At 51.7% G+C, this 18,259-nt stretch overlaps 3 protein-coding genes across 3 annotated transcripts; 1 reads left to right on the top strand and 2 right to left on the bottom strand.

Moving 5' to 3' along the window:
- Positions 1 to 465: 465 nt before the first annotated feature.
- JR316_0011495 (Manganese-transporting ATPase 4) lies at positions 466 to 5,627 on the bottom strand (the record flags this gene model as incomplete). The annotated part of the gene is made up of 16 exons (XM_047897149.1): positions 466 to 696; positions 770 to 913; positions 993 to 1,104; positions 1,168 to 1,304; positions 1,388 to 1,711; positions 1,786 to 2,312; positions 2,377 to 2,494; positions 2,571 to 2,696; positions 2,940 to 3,540; positions 3,660 to 3,780; positions 3,838 to 3,972; positions 4,032 to 4,238; positions 4,286 to 4,498; positions 4,554 to 4,680; positions 4,738 to 5,458; positions 5,509 to 5,627. The coding sequence occupies 16 exons, from the start codon at positions 5,625 to 5,627 to the stop codon at positions 466 to 468; spliced, it is 3,963 nt and encodes a 1,320-aa protein (XP_047743558.1).
- A 96-nt stretch (positions 5,628 to 5,723) lies between these two features.
- Positions 5,724 to 6,122, top strand: JR316_0011494 (60S ribosomal protein L38-1; the record flags this gene model as incomplete). The annotated part of the gene is made up of 4 exons (XM_047897148.1): positions 5,724 to 5,726; positions 5,777 to 5,837; positions 5,888 to 6,031; positions 6,082 to 6,122. The coding sequence occupies 4 exons, from the start codon at positions 5,724 to 5,726 to the stop codon at positions 6,120 to 6,122; spliced, it is 249 nt and encodes an 82-aa protein (XP_047743557.1).
- Positions 6,123 to 12,416: 6,294 nt separating this feature from the next.
- Positions 12,417 to 16,819, bottom strand: JR316_0011493 (uncharacterized protein; the record flags this gene model as incomplete). Its single annotated transcript, XM_047897147.1, has 8 exons — positions 12,417 to 12,960; positions 13,681 to 14,119; positions 14,364 to 14,655; positions 14,739 to 15,527; positions 15,887 to 16,122; positions 16,190 to 16,467; positions 16,567 to 16,654; positions 16,765 to 16,819. 8 exons carry the CDS (start codon positions 16,817 to 16,819, stop codon positions 12,417 to 12,419), a joined length of 2,721 nt encoding a protein of 906 aa, XP_047743556.1.
- Between the last annotated feature and the right edge of the window lie 1,440 nt (positions 16,820 to 18,259).

The following is an 18,259-nucleotide window of genomic DNA, read 5'->3' as shown; positions in this document are numbered from 1 at the left end:
AGTTTTCGGGCGTTGGGCGCGATTAGCGGTGTACTTGCTACCAGGACAACCAACAGCTGATTGTCGCAGTTTGACTGCCACCTCTAGTCATTGGAACCCACCCAAATTTTTGTGAAAACTCGAAAGGAAACATGGAGAGAATAATTATATGTATAAGCGCGTATAGAAAAAGCGAGTCCAGAAAACAAAAAAACGCGTCTCCAGCGCTCCTTACTGAAGCACAGGAGCGTCAGTAAAGTAACCAGGTAACTACAAACTACTAATTAGAAAAAATAACAACAACGACAACGATAGGAAAGAATAGCCATCTGCCCCATGTTCTACTTCGAATCTCGACATCCTTTTTTCTAGCCTATTGCATATTATGTACTATGTGTTTTTAGCATCTAATTCAACCAAGATAACGCGAGTGCGTTCGCGATCGGTTCACTGGCTCACTGACTCACTGATCAAGGCTAGCACAGCTCACTGCGCTTTGACTTTGATCACGCCGTTCACCTCCAACGCGCTGAGCGCCTCCATCTCGGCCTTTGCCTTCTCCTGCTCCTCAAGCGCGCGCCTCGCCTCGCGGCGCTCGCGCCCGCGCGTGATCATCGGCTTCGGCTCGAGGTCCGCGAAGAGGTACTTGCAGATGACCTCGATGATGTAGCACCCGATAAAGTCCACCAGCATCGACGTCGTCAGCCGCATTTTGAACTGGGTGAAAGCGTTAGTTGTTGTTTTATTACCAGTTATATGCGGTGTGCATGGATGGATGGGGGGTACTTACGGAATTTTGCATCTCGACGATTTGAAGCCATCGGTTCATCTCGGGCATTAAATCCAGCGCGCCAGAGAACGCGACGAACGACGCGCCTACGAGCCCGTACCACAGCGCTTTATTCTCGCTAATCCCTTCGCGGAATGGACGGCCCTATTGAACAAAAAAATGTGCACGTTAGATATATAAAAAATGCATATGTTTAGGCGAGCAGGCAGACAAACAAACGCACCTGGAAGTTGATCGTGAATGTTGACACTTGCTGTGAGAGACCGAGGAGGTAGATGGCAGTGTTCAAAAGGCTAGGCTCGAACTTGGCTTCGAGGTCAATAGGCCCCGTGCGTCTGTATCGATAGACATTACATCAGTCATACAACCAAAGATTTTTAAGGAAATTGGAAACGCACGGCTCGTAGACATGCGAGAGCCTGGTGATGTACACGAGCGTGACGATGTGGAGCGCGAATTGGAGGAGGACGGAGAGGAGAACGTAGAAGTTGAAGATATTTCCAAGCGGGCGCTCGCGCGACAATTTCTCAACCGGCTTTTCGAAAAAAAAGTCCATCAGTCAATAATTCGACCCCCAAAAGATTCCACTCGAAGCAAAAAGAAGAAAAAAACACGCACCTTGGCGCGCGAAATGCACAAAAAGCAAACCGACATAAGCATCCCCGTGATCGTAACCTGATAATCGCCAAACTTGATACCGTCCAGGTACTGCACCGACAGACTATACGCGGTGATGAGACAGTTGAGCGCGAGGATCTTGTACATCTGCGTCGTCGCCACGAGCGTGCAGCGGCCCTGGCGGATGATGTGTGTGATGGCGGCGACGTGCGAGAGCTTGGATGTGAACGGCGCCGCGCACGATGCGTCCCCAAGCTTGATCTTCGGCACCTCCTCGTCGCCTTCCATATCCGCCATTTTGTCCGTGATCGCTGCGAGGTCGAACTAGTCCCAGTAAAATATATCCATACGTAAGCATAAGCAAGACAGAAATGATAACGACGACGACGACGACGCACCTTCTCCAATGCGTTCTTCTGCCTCTTCTCACCGTACTTCTTCGCCGCCTCCTGCTGCGCCACAACCGCCTGCGGCATCAAATGCGCAATCGCAGGCGGCACAGGCGGCGGGGGCTGCCCAAACCTCTGACTAATACTCAACTGCTGCTCATACACCTTCTTCACCCTCTCTAGCCTCTGCCTCTCCGCGATCTTCTTCAGGTCCTCCTCCGTGCCATCTAGCAGTGCGACGCCGATATGCGCCTGCTTCAGAGCGCCGACGTCGTTTGTCCCGTCGCCTGCCATTAGTGTGATGTAGCCCAAAGATTTGAGGGTGGTGAGGATGAGTTCTTTTTGCGAGGGGGAGACGCGCGCGTAGACCCAGGTGTGTTGGACGAGTTGGGACCAGGCGGGGGAGGTGGAGGGGAAGTGCTTCATTGCGGCGCCGGTGATGCAGATATCGTATGTGTCGAGCAGGGACTGGTCGATGGGCGATGAAGGGTCGACGGGGATGATCTTGCTTTCGTCTACCGTGCGCCAGACGAGGTCTGGTAGGAGGGAGGGAGGAAGATGTTAGAGGGTGAATTGAGGGGTGGATGAGGAGGTACGTACCGGCTTCGTGTTTGGGGTTTTCGGCTAGATCCAGGATGAGCGCGTCGCGGTCGACAATCTCGACTTCGCGCGCGACGTGTACAGCCGTCAACGGGTTATCTCCAGTGATCATCACGCACTATTCACATACACACAAACACAACCCCATAAGCCCATCGCATTCACTTGTGTTTTAAAAAGAGAAAAGGACGTACGCGATGCGACGAGTCCGCGAGCATCTTGAGTGTCTCAACTGCATCGCTCTTAAGAGGACAGTGGAACACGAGGAATCCAGCGAATACGAGATCGCTCTCGACGTCCGCGCGGTGCAGCTTGTTGATCTGTGACGAGGATATTCTGTAAGCATTTTGCCTTTGGCCAGGTTAGGGAAGAGAGGAAGAAGTCGAAGGATGGGTTACGTAAAAGGATAAGTCTTGGCAGACACGGGCGCCTGTGCGATCTCCGTCTGCGTCTGCGCGCATATATACACAAGGTCCCCCAAACCCAAACAAAAGCACAAAACAAAGAAAAAAAAGAAACCAAAAAAACCAAAGGAAAAAAGAAAGAAAGAAAAAACAACCCACCCGATCCAACCCCATCCACTCAACCTCCTTCATCGCAAGCGCAAGCACCCGACTCCCCTGACGCGTATACCACTTATACGTCTCATCATAGTCGCGCGGTACATCTCTCAACATACCCTTGATCGTCTCCGGCGCGCCTTTCACTGCTGCTACTAGCTGTCCGTGTCCGTGGGAGGAGGAGGAAGAGGGAGGGAGTAGTGCGATGGTGCTCATGCGCTTCAGCGCGGATGAGAACTGGAATCTGCGTTTGATCTGGAGAGCGGGCCGCATTTCGGGTGCAGGCTTCTCCTTCTCGTTGTCTTTCTCGTTATCCTTACCATCCTTATCCTTGCCATCCTTCTTGCCATGTTTTGACCCCCCAGCTACAGACCCAGGAACAGGCGCCAACACCACATCCCCCTTGCCCAGCCCCCATCCCATCGCGTCCAGCGTCGTCTTTTCCATCGGGTCACCTACAATTGTTCCGTCGTCGAGCCGCACGAGCGCATGGGCAGCAGCGAGTGTAAGTGTCGTTGCTCGCGAGAGGGTCGTCGAGGTTGTGGTCAAAGCGGTGGAGGGGGAGGAGGGTGTGACGGGGACGAGGTGGCGTGGGTTTGCCGGGCTGTTAAAAGTGGATGGGGAGAAGGAAACGGGCGGTAGGCAGCAGGGTGAGGTTGGGTGGGTAGGTGTTTGGATTAGTATATATCGAAGTTGGACGGTTAGAGGGAGAAGAGCACGTACTCTACACCGGCTACACCTTCCAAAACGAGGTTCTCAGCTGTGATTGTTCCCGTCTTGTCAAAGCAGCACACGTCGACGCGGCCTGCGAACGGGATGCGGAACGGCTCCGTACAGAATATAGCTTGTAGTTGCAGTTAGTATGTGATTGTGGAATGAGAAAAGGTGAGAGGACACATACCGAACTTGCTTAGCGCGACGAGGCTGGCGTTGACCGCGAGAGAGAGTTCCATGGGCAGTTCGGGTGGTACGACGCTCGTGATGATGAGGATACAGTCCAACAAAAGCTTTGACTTCTTAAGATCGCGTTCAATACCTTACGATCCCATACTTTGAATAGCAGTTCAAGGAGAGAGAGATAAGAGATAAACGCACCTTTGACCCAGACATACCAGCTGGCAGCGACGGCGAAGATGAGGAGGAAGCCGATGAAGAGGAAGCTCTCGAGGTTGTTCGCAGAGACACGCTCGGTGGAGAAGATCATGGTGCGCACGAGCTGGCCTTGTGCAGTGCCGAAGCCTGTGCGCAGGACGCTGCCGAGGCAGCCGCCGTCGGGGGTTGCGAGGGGCGAGGGGATCTCAGCTATGTGCGCGTTAGCATGGGCGTGAGAAGCGTGAAAAGAAACGCACTGGATTGCCCTGCTTGGAGAATCTTGGTTCCGCTGAAGAGGACGGCGCCTTTGTGTGCGCCGTCTGCGTCGAGGCGCTCGGCGCCCTCGAGGAGCTGGATGGATTCTTTGAGGAGGGGGGTAGATTCACCGGAGAGCATTGCTTCGTTGACGATGGCGGTGCCATTGAGGAGGAGGATGTCGGCTGGTACGGTGGTTTCTGTTGACTGGCGGGCTGTGAGAGGAAAGGTCAGAATGGGGTTGGGATGAGGTCAATCAGGGGGACGCACCAACGGAGACGATATCGCCTGGAAGCAGCTTGTCTGTCTGGACGGTCTGCCATTTGCCGTTGCGGAAGCATTGGATGGGATACGGCGCGACGGACATGGTGCGGAACTCTGTCAGGGTGCGAACGCGCTATGATGGAAAAAAAATAAGTCAGTGTGACCCTGGGTAGGGAGGTTTCGTGCGTACCTGCCATACGACGGTGCATTCAAAGACGATGAGCATGAAGAGGGTGAAAAGAGAGTAGTACCAGTACTCGTCGAGACACCAGAGGGCGACGCAGAAGATCTGGAAGACGAAAAAGGGGGCGGTGGCATGCTCGCCAAAGAGCTCTGTGAAGCTGGGAATGGGGATGTTGAACTCGTTCCAGCCATAGAGACTCTCGAGGTCTGCTAGCTGCTTATTTGTAAGACCCCTTGGTGGTGGGTTGAGGAAGGAGGCGAGAGCTGGCTGGGCAGAGGAGGGGTATGCGAGACGGGCAAAGGTGGGCGGGTTGAGCGAGGAGAGCGAGTAGGTATCGCGCTGGTAGCTGAATGTGTACGAGGATGGGTCAGAGGGGATCTTTTTGAGCAGAGGCACAATCTCGCCCTGGCCGCGGTGCTGGTGGGGCACGATGCGGATGCAGTCAGCCTGCTCGAGGGAAGGTGCGCGGTGTGTGGTGATCCATGCACGGGCGCCTGCGTTCCACCTAGTGACGAGGAAGCTGAGCGCATGAGAGGCGCCCAGAGAGACGCAGTACACAAATGTCCATTCTTCAGACACAATCCACTCGTCGTATTTCACAAAGTACGTATACGCCAGCAGCGGGTACAGACACAGAAACGGCACTGCGTACACATGCCGCTGCCATGGAATAGATATGTGCAGACTCGCCTGTGCGATCTCCGGAGAGACCACTGATACAGACGCCCTACTTCCAGTCAGTATAATTAGCGCCCATTCAGCCAGAGAACCACTCACATTGTCAGAGACTGCTGCAACTCGCGAACACCACCGACGTGGACTATTCCCAAAACACGTGAGCTCTTCATTACGTCACCGGCATAACTCGGCATAAACTCGGCTATCTCCGCATTCATGTACAATCCCACCAAACAAGGTTCAAGCCACACATCGGCAGCTCCGTCCACCGTCATCGCCGTAGACATCCCCCAAGGCCCCCAGATTCCTCGACGATGGTGAGCTCACTCTCTGCCCCGTCCGTGCGCGTTGCTCACTCCCCGCACAGCCGAAAGAAATCCGCGACATCAAGCAGTTCATCAAAATCACCCAGAGGAAGGATGCCTCTCGTGCGTGCACCCCTACCTCTTTCTGTCAACTTTTGCTAATGTACACACAGAGGCGCGTATAAAGAAAATCGCATCCAAGGTCCCCAACGGCAAGACGCAGACCAAGTTCAAGGTCCGCTGCTCGCGGTACCTCTACACCCTCTCCATCGACGACCCAGAAAAGGCCGAGAAGCTTAAGCAGAGCCTGCCCCCTGGTCCGTCCCGTCCCTCCTCCTCTCACAGGCAATATACTGACCGTTACTAGGTCTCACCGTCATCGAGGTCGACAAGCCCAAGAAAAAGTAACCGCCTAGATGGCACACGCAGTTTCTTTCCGGCGAGAGCGAGCTTGGGGGTGCGGGTGCGGTTCCGCGCCATGTGTCAGCGCGACTGTTGGCGTCCGGACGTGCAGTGCAGAGGGGAGGGGATAATGGAGCGTTTATGGATTATACATGTAGAAACACATATGGTGCCCCCGACTCCCCGATAAAAATTTCTATGCATGTGTGTAACAACTGTCCCCCGCGCTTGATTCTCATTTTATTCTAGATTTCCTTCTCTCTCTCACTCTCTCTCACTCAATCTCTACGACTTGGCTATTTCTTGGGCGACATGTGTTGGAATCTTTGACACCCATCCGTACACTCCATCTCGATTCCGATTCCAGTCACCCACATATATCCCTCTAGTTGCGCATCAAATTGCAGATTCACCGTGAAATTTCTGCTGTATGATGTTGAGAAGCTCCATATTGGATCTATATGTGGGATGCCATTGGGTCGGGTCGGACAAGGTCTCAAGTTGGTCAAGCTTCGAGCTTAGACACAGACATCTTGCTGTGTGCTCCTTGGTCTGATCGCAAACTCTTGAGTTTTGGCTTCGGTCTCGGTTTTGTGTGTATACTTGCTTTCTCCGACTCTGGTTCTGGTTCGTGACTGCGATTCGGGATCTTTGGATATTTGTAAGGGATGATCGATGAAATGCTCTTTGAAGTACGTTCACCCCTTCGCGTGCTTAGGGTATCGATGGAAGTAAGCAAGCCTGGTTTGGAAAGTGGGTTGCCTGTTTAGTATACACATCCCTCCCACACTCCCAAGGGACGAGTGTCAAGAGGTGAGTAAAGAATGAATTACTTTGACAAAGTGCATTAAAGGATGTAGAAGAGATATGCTGGATTAAATGACACTGCCATTCGGATGACCTACTCAGATATCCACGACCATTTCGTTGGACAAAATGGATATCGCACAAGCTTTTTAATACATAAGAAACTTATTCGCCAAGAACATCATCAAAAAGAGACAACCTTAAACCTTTCGTTCATTTTTAATCATTTCACTCATTGGTGGCAAGCACTATGTATAAAATTTAATGGATTCCCTCTGAGCCTTTCCTTCCCATATCAATCAGCACTGCATCACCATGCTACCTAATTGTATATGTATTTAATTACATGAAATGCATTCGATTACTGGAGAGACCCTATTCATTAGGTTCGCAGTAGTCGTTGCATGGTTCAATCTACAGAGGGTGACAACGTGAGACATGACCAGTAGGTTTCCTCATCAAATGTGATGAGACCGTTAATGTTCCACGCCTCCTCGATATCTCATACCGCTGGTATGATCATAGCCTCGTCGTAGGGAAGGGGTTTCCCGAACCCAACCGCGTTGGGGGCGGCGCAGTTTGGCAGAGCGGGTCTATGTGGTGATTAATTACAGAATGATTACGGCGGAATGATTACGGCGGATTACGGTATGGCGTACCATGCGTCCTGCACTGTGTGATATCAAATTCCATCGAGAATGAAAGCATGCCTTTTAGAAAGCTCTCTTGTTGTGGAGTACGATCGCCAAAGGCGGTCGGTAGTAACATGGCGACAATGCCAGAGAAGGTGTATTTGACAGGTTCTGAAGTTCAAATAGCTTGGAGGGCGATATAAGGCTCAAAGTTGGGATGGGAGATGTCCATGAAAAAATTGCGGGATATTTATATTATTCGAGTCATGCGTGGCACAGATGCTATGGATTTCAAGTCCGGTGGCCCATGTGCATTACTTCCAAATTGTTCCATAGACCATTTGGTCTTTATGGTTGTCGTCGTTGGCGTTGGCGTTTTGGAAAGCGATAACGAGCATCGCGGTGAGTTATCCATGACAGAAGAACAAATTAGGTATATATAAAAAAGTTCGTGTTTTACAGATTAACAATTTATGTCGTATCGTACGTTGCTTTTGATATGGTTAAGTGCTGCTGCTGTTGCTGTTACTGTGGATGAGGTGGAGGTGGAGGTAGAGTTTTTGATTGCTCGTTTTTTTACTGTAAGAAGAGGGAAAGAAAGAGAATTTGGGGAGTTGGATGTCGGATGATGGTGTTGGCGATGGCGTTGGCGTTGGCGTTGTTGGCGGTACAGCGAGACTTGGGGTTGGGGTTGGGGTTGGGATTGGGATTGGAAGCGGCGCGTTGGAAATGGAATGGAGCTGAAGTTAAACGTGCGGCGAAGAACTAGCTGGGTCTTGTTGGGCTATTACGAGTGTGTAGATAAATGAATGGGTAACGTTGAATGTTGACGAATGGAATCATGAATTTGAATTTGGGGGTCTGGATTTAAGCCGTTTAAGTTGAGAGACCTTTGGGTGCGGTTGATTATGTGGTGGTTTAAGCTGAATATGTTGTCTACAGTCTTAGAGGACTCGGAGCCGCATGCATTTTCTGCATTTGAGGATACGCACCCATCCACATCGCGAGATTCGTCGTCTTCTCGTTCTGAATCATATAGTATGAGCATATCCTTGGTCGGTTGTAAACAACTTTATGTGAACTGATGCATCGTATGGACAAGAAAGATATGGGTTCAACGCGTTCATGGCTGTTCGCGTTCGCGTTCAAGCTTCAAGTTCGTACAGCCTATAATAGTATTCTTATGACTGGCGTGAGAACATGCTGAGCAAGCCTCGGAAATTACCGGTACAGGGCCTTGTCAAAGTGCGGCCAAATCCCGGGCTACTTGGTTCCTGTTTCCTTTTCTCCTTATCCACATCTTCTGAAAAGACGCCTCATAATTGTACTTGATCGGGCGTCTTCTTTCTGCAGGCCAATCACCATCAGCTATACAAGGACAGTGGTAATCGTGACTCATTGATCTTGATTGGATTGATAATGATGATAATAATGTCAAGTATTTGCGGTGGGAAAAACGCGCTGGACCGCGGCCACGACGTCCAAGGCCCAACGCCTACATGCGCTCGATTGGGATGCTCGTTCCCAGATCTGTGGGACGCGCTCGGTTCTTCGGTTCTTGGGAATTTTTTTTTCTGGTGGTCTCGCCTCGATGTTGCGTGTGCGCACTGACGACTGTAACTGCGGCGTTGAATCTTTATGACTTGGCTGGTGCTGCTGGTGCTAGTGGGCTGCGTATACTGTAATCCGTGGTCTGCATATATCATCGGCTGGAGACTGCAGCTGGAAGATAACGAGGCCTTTTAGATGCCGAGTGGCGTCGTCTGCAACGCTGCGGTAGGCACGACACTTCTTCCATGCCACGCTCTGGATGTCGAAGAGAACCCCAGATAATGGATAATGCTACTATTACCTCCGTTCTCGACAATTTCTCGGTTTTTTTGTTGTGTTTTGTCTGCGATTAGAAACGATAAGGATAAAAGGATAATTTTTCCTTCTTCTCAGCGGAGGTTTTACGCTGATTGAGGGGAGAGAAGGCCCGGATGTTCACGGCTGGCTGGTCGAATCGATGGCGATGATTGGATAGGCTATTCAGTTCGAGCGGAGATGGTGGGATTGTGCAAACAAGAGCATATTGAGCCGGAGGGGTATATAAACCTGTCTGGGTGCTCGTTCCTTCTTGCTTTCAAACCACCACCATCGCAGCGCACTCGCCCTCAGGCTTGCATATTCTTGGGCGATTTAGTATCCCCTCTACAGCGATGGCGTCTACCTCTGTCATACCCAACCTCAGCCGCCTCTCGCAATCGAGTGCGAGTCCGTGATATTATCGAAGAGCCCGATCGGTGTGTCTTATCATTTGACCTTTTGCGATCGTCCACTGACATCTTGGCTGTGTAGAAATGTTCATGCACTTTTGATATCACCGTCGATGTTTCGATGTCACCAGCTCGCCGCATCCTGTGGTTGGATATGCCGCCGCCACTGACAATGCCCAACACCGACAATTATCTCTGTCATACAAACGAAGCTAGGCCACTTATATGTGGTCTTAGATAACGTCGTCCGTCATTACTGGTATGTTTTACGTCGTTGTCCTCACTGTGCACATCTGACATCCTCCTCATAGCAGAACCTTGCACAATCCGATCCAACCCGATCCTCGACGACCCTCGGCGGGCGCTCATCCAGCGGCATTCGGAGCAGGGTTGGTCACGCCGATCTTCCTGGGTCAGCTTATCAAGTCCACAGATTAAACGGCCTCCCCCCTTCCCTTTCTGTCGTCTGCATGGCGGCCATTGGGAGGGCGGGGTACGCCAATCTTCTTGCTTGGTAATGCGCTTTCATAGATAATCGCCAGATGTCCATTCCCCCTCTTTCGTGCTAATGGGTGTGGTGGCCTCTAGAGACGCAATGATGTGTCTGAAGAGCCGAGTGAATTCGCCAGCGGCTGGGTACTGTTCGTCGACTACAATCATCTTGCGAACGGCGCTTGACCAGCTGGTGTACCGCCCTGCACTTATACAACTAGTATGTCTCAATGTTTCTATTAGCATCGTGTGCAGCTGATGTCCACCTCGTAGCACAACCTTGCACAATCCAATCCTCGACTCCACCCTCGGCAGGAGCTCATCCGGCGGCATTCGGAGCAGGGTTGGTCACGCCGATCTTCCTGGGTCAGCTTACCAAGTCCACAGATTAAACGGCCTCCCCCCTTCCCTTTCTGTCGTCTGCATGGCGGCCATTGGGAGGGCGGGGTACGCCAATCTTCCTGCTTGTGTAATGCGCTTTCATAGATAATCGCCAGATGTCCATTTCCCCCTCCGTCGTGCCAATGGGTGTGGTGGCCCCCTTGTGGCGGTTGACGCAATGATGCGTCTGAAGACCCGAGTCCGATGGATAAATGGCCGAAAAATCGATGATTAAAAAAAAAACGATAAACGTCGAATGGGATAAAAGGAAAACAAAACAAAACAAAACCAAAACAACCAAAACAACCAAAACAACCAAAACACCAAAACACAAAACCACAGAACCACAAAAAATAAAAAGGAAATATAAAATCAAAACAAATAAAAATAAAGAAGGGAAAATAAAGGGAAATTGGGTCGAGAAATAAATTGCTCGACAGGTACGCTTTGAGTTTGTCTACGACGATCGAGTATGTAGACCAATTGTATTTGTAACGAACGAACGAACGAACGAACGAATGAACAAAATCTTGATTTCATTTGCTTTGTTTCCCAATACTCCGAATGATTCATGAGTTTAAGAAGAATCAATAACCAGAACAAATTCGGCCCAAGCTCGTATGTGTCTCTACCTACCATTTCGGATGGATTTGGAGTAGACGCGTTACTATGGAAAGCTCGTACAACAAACGTGGCGCAAGATTTTAATTGCAGCAGTGGACCCTTGTGGGTGGGGCGTATGGGTGTAGCAATCTCCTCCCTTAGGTGTAGGAGATTGAGGGTTTAGTCGTGGATTCTGCGCATTTGGATTTTGGGCAAGGCGACGGTCCGGCTTACGGTGATCGGTGAGGATGAAGTTGAACTTGCTTGGAATATAGAGAGTCCCAACCCTTCAGGCTTGACAAAACTCTCTTCTGCTCTCCGGGTCCCACGAGTGAGTGGGAGTCTCCAAATCAAATTGAGAATTGCCTTTGTCTTTTTTGTTTTTGAGTTGCTTGGAATCGTCTTTGAAGTCGATGCTTTCCTTCAGATCGAATATAGAATATAGTTTGTCGCGCGACGCATACATGCATTTAAATTTTGAGCTCGCTCAGGTCAACAACTTGAAGGACCGGGTAATGTTTGACAAACGCGATCGGAGTCTGGTTAAAATATTCTGATTTTCCATGGTTCAATTTTGGAATAGCGCTGATGGCATTGAGTTAGCATTGAATATTGAATATTGACAGCCGAAGGGGTAACGTCATGACCGCTATGAACAGTCACTGACCGCTATGTCTCCTAACCGTCTCTGACTTTGATGGTAACCGTAACTTATAACCGTCATCCGAGTCCATGGGCTGACCGCGGCCCACCCGCTATATCGCCTATGGGGGGGGGAGAGGGAGGGAGGGAAGGAGGGACACAGCTTACTGGATTTAAAATTTATATCAGAACAAGTCTTAGTAGCGGTGAATAGTGAACCATTTTTACGCGTAGCGAAAGAAAAGCTCAGCGCTCAGCTCAAAGAGTCTGCGCATGCGGTGCATTACTTTTACTTACAATCACAATCACGTGGTCTTAATTATACAACACAACACAACGCGTCTTCTCCGAGTCCACTTTTGTGAACGCGCTCGCGCCTCCGATTCTCCCCCCCTCCCCCTCACAACTTATCCTTCCAACTTACCCTCTCCTCCCCACCCCAGCCCCACTCCTCTCTTCTTCAAGCCACCACATCAACCTCTTCTTCAAACCACCACCACACCAACCAAACCCAAAACGATACACCCCACCACCAGAGCAAGGACACATCGTGGCGTGTACCGCATCACGCAGTCTTTGAGCCGTTCTTGTTCTTGTTCTTGCCTTTGTCTGCGTTTGCGTTTGCGTTTGCGGTTTTGTGCGAGGCGGTGGCGTTTCGTGTGTGTGCGCGTTCCGCCAGCTTCGACCGCGGGGATGTACTGTGTCAACGCGAATGTGAACGCGATGTCCTCTGGCACTTCGTCATCGTCATCCTCCTCATCCCCCTCATCATCCCCCTCATCATCATCCTCCTCCTCCTCCTCCTCCTCCTCATCCTCCTCCTCATCATCATCATCATCGTCATCATCATCGTCATAAGCCTCAGCCTCGACGTCGGCGTCCGCGTCGCTACGCAACCGCAACCACAGCACACGGTTGAGCACAATGAAAAGGCAATCGAGTAGGGCGGAGAGGAGCTGTATGCCGTCGAGCCGCGGGAGCGGGAGGAGGTTGAAGATGTAGAGTGAGAGGGTGGTTAGTTTTAGGTATCTGTTTTTATGTTTTTGTTCGTTTTTTTTTTGGGGGGGGAGTGTGTGTGTGTGTGTGTGTGTGTGTGTGTGTGTGTGTGTGTGTGTGTGTGTGTGTGTGAAGGAAAAGGGGGAGGGGGTAGGAATAGGAATAGGAACGGGAACGCAGAGAGAGATTTGGGAGATATCAGCAAGGTATTAACAAGAGATTCAAATAAAAGACAAAACAAAAAACAAAACAGAGGGAAAAAAACAGAGTAAAAAAAAAGAGAGGAAAAGAGAGAAACACGTACTCCCAAAACGAAACCACGAGCAAAGGGAGCCAGAGCGGCCATATGGCGCGCAGAGATGCGCGGGGGAGGTATGTCGATACTTGGACTGCGCGTTGTGAGGGTGGTCATAAGCGCGTGGGTGAGTTCGCGGGCGTGGGCGTGTGAGCGTGGGTGTGGGTGGGCGTGGGTGTGGGTGGGCGTGGGAGGGGGCGTGGGAGTATATGGGTATGGGAGTGGAGTGGGTAGGTGAGTTCGTGAGCGCGGGCGGGGCGTCAATGTGGGGTGAGCATAAGCATAAACGGTAAACGGTAAACGGGTAAATATGGGCGTAAGCGTAAACATAACCATAATCATAAACAGAAACATCAAAGCGGGTCAGATGTGATGAATGAGACGAAGGTAACATCAAAATAGCTGAACTCGAACACGAACGCGAAAGACGAAAGACGAAACACGAACCTTGCTCGTACACTTCCGCGCGTGGACCGGACCATAATACTACCCTTTCCTTCTCAGCCTCTGCAGCGCGATCTCTCTCCCCATACATATCCGCATACGCATCCGCATCCCCATACACATCCGCATACGCATATGAATACGAATATGCATCAGGGAGGTACGCGATCCGCATCAACCCAGCATCCGCACCCGCGCGCACGTGCGGCGCGGCGCATGTGTATGTATACTTCTCCTCCTTTTCCTTTTCCTTATCCTTATCCTCGGAGCCAGCGCTACAATCGCGCGCCTCGAAACACCTGTTCGCGGGGATTTGGGATTTATACTTCGCGGGGATTGTATGGTGCGTGTGCGTGTGCGTGTGTGCAGAGGGGAAAGGATGGGAGAAGGGAAGTGTGAGAAGCGGGACGGGGTCGATGCACCCTTGTCTTTGTCTTTGTCCTTGGGTAGGCGCTGAGGGGGAGAGGGAGGTGAAGCATGTTCTAGTTTCCGTTTGCGTTGTGTTATTGTTATTGTTAGAAGGGGACGGGGACGGGGAGAGAGGGGATGGGGAGGGAGAGGGACAACACGCATCGGATGATTCTGCGTGATAAATCCCGGTTAAACAGGTAAACGTTCCGATAAATAATACAAAGCGCGAGAGCGAGAGCTATATATATATAAAGGAAAAGGGAAAAGAAAAAGCGAGAGAACACACCGAATTCGATGGTGGGTATACACCAGCCCAGCACCTGCTCTGGCTCTGATTGGGACTCTAGTTGCGGCTCTAGTTGTGAATGTGAATGTGAGCTTGGACTTGGACTTGGACTTGGACTTGGACTTGGCGCGGTGAGGTACGCTGTCCATGGATCTGGAGTGTTAGTGGAGAACAGGGATGCGAAGAATGAGGGGGGTGGGGAAGGAGAGGAGGCGGAGGAGAGGAAGAGGGATGTGTCGTCCAGATACGTTATGAGCGCGCCGCGGGGGATGTGCTGAGCCAACGGCGAGTCCTGGGTTCATGTTCATTTTAATAAATAAGAAAGTAGGAGAGGTGAAAAATGGACGAAAAGCGACGAAAGAAACAAGGACACACCTGGCTAACACTAACGACGACTCGGCCGCCTACACGGCTTTTATCCGTGCTAACATCGACATAACCCCCGAGAAAGACGGCGGCGCGGGGGATGCGTGTCCATGGGACAATGAGGGCGATGAGGGCGTAGAAGAGGAGGTTGTGGAATGGGCCGGCGGCGATGATGCGTGCGCGTGCGCGGGGCCGGAGGGTGGATAGTGTTGGTGTTGTGTGGTGTGGTGAAGCGAAGGGGGATGGGGAGGGGGATGAAGGGAAGGCGACGAAGAAGGAGGGCAGAAAGACGAGGAGGGATGCGCCGGATGAGAGAATCGGGAGAGCGTCGCGGGCGGCGGCGAGGGCGTGCCCGAGCTCGTGGATGATCTGGCAGGAGGCGGCGGCGAGGACGATGAGCGGGAGGTCGCTCAGCGGGACGGTGAGCCCGGGGATCTGTGTTTCGTTGGTGTTTTTCTTCAAGATAAAAGAAGATTGGTGGGACGTACGATGGGCGTTATGGAAGGCAGACGCGGTGCGCTGCTTAAAGTCGGAGCAGACTCCGTCAAAGCCCTTTTCATCAGACGCACCGGTGTATGCCGCGCAAACAATACCTTCTCCACCACCCTCCATCCAGAGACAAAGAACATGTACACAAGCACCGCGACCGCCACGAGCATACCTACCATACAGAGCACCGTCCCGGCGTCGTACACCCACCCCATGAGCGCATGTGCCAGTCGTGCCCCGCGCTTCGGCCTGCGGGTGCGCGCGGGTGGTGGGGGAGGGGCGAGGTACGCGGTGAGCCGGGCGTGTGCGCTATTCCACCTCGTCGTGCTGATGCGGAGGTGGAAGGGTGTGAGAGTGATGTGCCAGTGCCCGTGCCCATGTGCTCCTCTGCGTCTGGGTCTGTGCGTCAGAGGTCGGGTTGTGAGTGGGAGGAGGGGGTTGGGGATGGTGTTAGGCCGAAGCCAAAAGTAGTGGTGTAAGGCGTAGATGGAGCACCATGTTGCTGTTACGAGGAGCAGTAGGCCTCCTAGTGACATTCAAATCCAAAGCCAACCTGTGTTATTTCATATTTGTTTGCGATCATCTCACGCGTTTTTACCCGCTGCTAAGTAAGTATTTACGGTAACTACTGTATGTATGTATGTATCATCGTCAGCATCTCATTAAACCATCGCACTTCCATCCCTCCCCCGCGAAACTCCCGCCACTTGCACCCCCGTGCCCAAACCAAACGCGTGTCCAGGCGCCGTAAACGGGTACGCAGGCCCAAACGAGCCATACGTCGTACTCATCATCGGCGCAGCCTGTTCCATTGCAAGCGCACTTTGCGGGATAACGACTGTCGCTGCTGCAACCTCCTCGTCGGCCAACTGCGCCACATAGCGCTCTACGATGAAATATGCGTCTGCATTCACACATGTCAGCAGAAACGCACACAGTAAAAAAAAAAGAATGAGGAGGGAGGGACGCACAGAGCTGGATAAACCACGTAACCACATAAACCACAACCATCACACCCTTCATCAGCGCCACCGCCCCGCGACACGCCTTCACCTCCCCATCCCCATCCATATCCGGATCGGGCAACTGGGATTCGTTAAGGCATCGTGCGACGGCGTCCGCGGTCCGCTCGTGGAACACGGTGTATAAAGTGAATGCGCCGGAGGCGAGGGAGAAGCCGAGGTGGATCGCGAGTGCGATTGCGAAGGTTGAGATTAGGCGGCGGGATTTGGTTAGGGTGCCTAGGAAGCTGTGGGTTGTGTTAGATGGGTGGGTTAGAGGGGTGGATTGAGTGATGGGAGGGGTTAGTGCATGGACAAAACCTCGGGAGAGAAGGGGAAAGACGCACCCAAAAACAGAAAGCACCGCCAGAATCGTAAACATCACAGCGTGCACGTACAGCGCGATCGCGTCCACTTTGTCCAGTGGGTTTTTGGCTGTGCGAATTCAATCCACGGGTTCGTTATTAGTATTACCATAACCATAACCATCATCCCCACCATAACAGAAGGAGGAGGAGGAAAAGGGGAGGAGGAGGGATAAGTACCTAGCTGCGCGACCTTGATCCACGCTATAGCAGCTACGAACGAGCCGCCGAGCATCGCGAGCAGCGAGAGGATCTGGCATATGTCATTAAAATCCACTCTAATAAAAATATACGGAGAGGAGAGAGAGGGAGAGGGAGACGCACAAACACCCCAAATCGCACAGGGAGACAGCAGAAGAACGTGCGGGATCGGATCGTCGTCGATGTTGATACCATTTTTTCTTGTTCTTTTTCTTGTTATTGATCCCTTCGTGGTTTAATGTCTTATAACGATGTCGAATGGTCCAGCACTCTTTGCGTCTTTGCGTACACTGTACTTAACCTCAGCGGTGGTCGGGCGCAGCCACGATACGGCGTCGTCATGCCCCCTTCTCGCCTTTTTATATGTATCTGAATATGGAGGGCGGGCCGGGTGATGCGGGTTCTTTATTTATTGAGTTTGATGGCATGGGTTAATTGATGGGGTGATGAGGTGGGGTGTTGATGGGGTGATGGGGGTGGGGTGTTTGGGTATGGTGGCGTTTAAACTTTGTAACCTTTGTATTTATAGTGCTTAACTATAGGTGTGTTTCATTGGGATTCGGAATGGGAGGGGCAATGGGAATGGGAAGTGTGTAGGAGGTGTAGGATGTGTGTGTAGGAAGATGATAATAATAGCGTTGGAATAAGGAGGATAAGGAGGATAGTAGAAGATGAGGAGGATATTGGAGGGTACCACTGGCAGCTGTGCGGTGCGGTGCGGTGCGTGCAGATGCAGATGTGGATTGTCAACCTGGCAGCCTCTAGTCAAACTCTAGTCCAAGCTCTGGAGAGTAGGACATACTACACTCTGTCCTGGATAATTGCAATAGGGATGGGCTGGGGATGGGAATGGAGCGTGCTGCGTTGCAGATTGCGGCTGGGTTGCGGGTTAACTGTTAAGCTGAAGGTTGCTGGCGTTGGCGGCGTTGGCAGTTGTGGTCGTGGTGCGGTCGTGGTGGAGTCACGGAGTCGGAGTCAGAGTCGGAGTCGGGATGGCCTTTGAAATTTGACCTTTTTCCAGGTGCCTTGCAATTCATAGGTTCACGTTCAAATTTTGGACTTTATGCTTGTTAAAGATCCTGAAGCAAAGCTGCGTTAAGGCTTGAAGGTTTGAGCTTGGGCACTGTGGACTGTGGCCTGTCGATCATAGACTGTCGATTGTAGATTGAGGAAATGGGGAGATGGAGAATCCCGATAATCGTCGAGTCGCTGGTCAGGCCTTCACTGCTTCAAGCGTGACTGCTTCCCTGCTTCATGATCAGCACGAATACAAATGCGAATACGGATGCGAATGCAAAAGCAAATGCGGGTGACGCCTGAGATTGGGATGGAGGATGTCAATGATGGATGATTAATGATTGGATGTGGAATACCGACGCGACGCGACGCGATAACACGCGAAGCTATCATGATCGAGCAAAACGACGCCTCGGCCCAGCTCGGCGCGCATGTTCGAGAGGGATGTATGTGCCGG

This window comes from Psilocybe cubensis, chromosome 11 (assembly GCF_017499595.1).
Source record: "Psilocybe cubensis strain MGC-MH-2018 chromosome 11, whole genome shotgun sequence".
Taxonomy (NCBI): Eukaryota; Fungi; Basidiomycota; class Agaricomycetes; order Agaricales; family Agrocybaceae; genus Psilocybe; species Psilocybe cubensis.
Note: the sequence above shows the minus strand (reverse complement) of the source record. Positions and strands in the feature narration are given on the sequence as shown.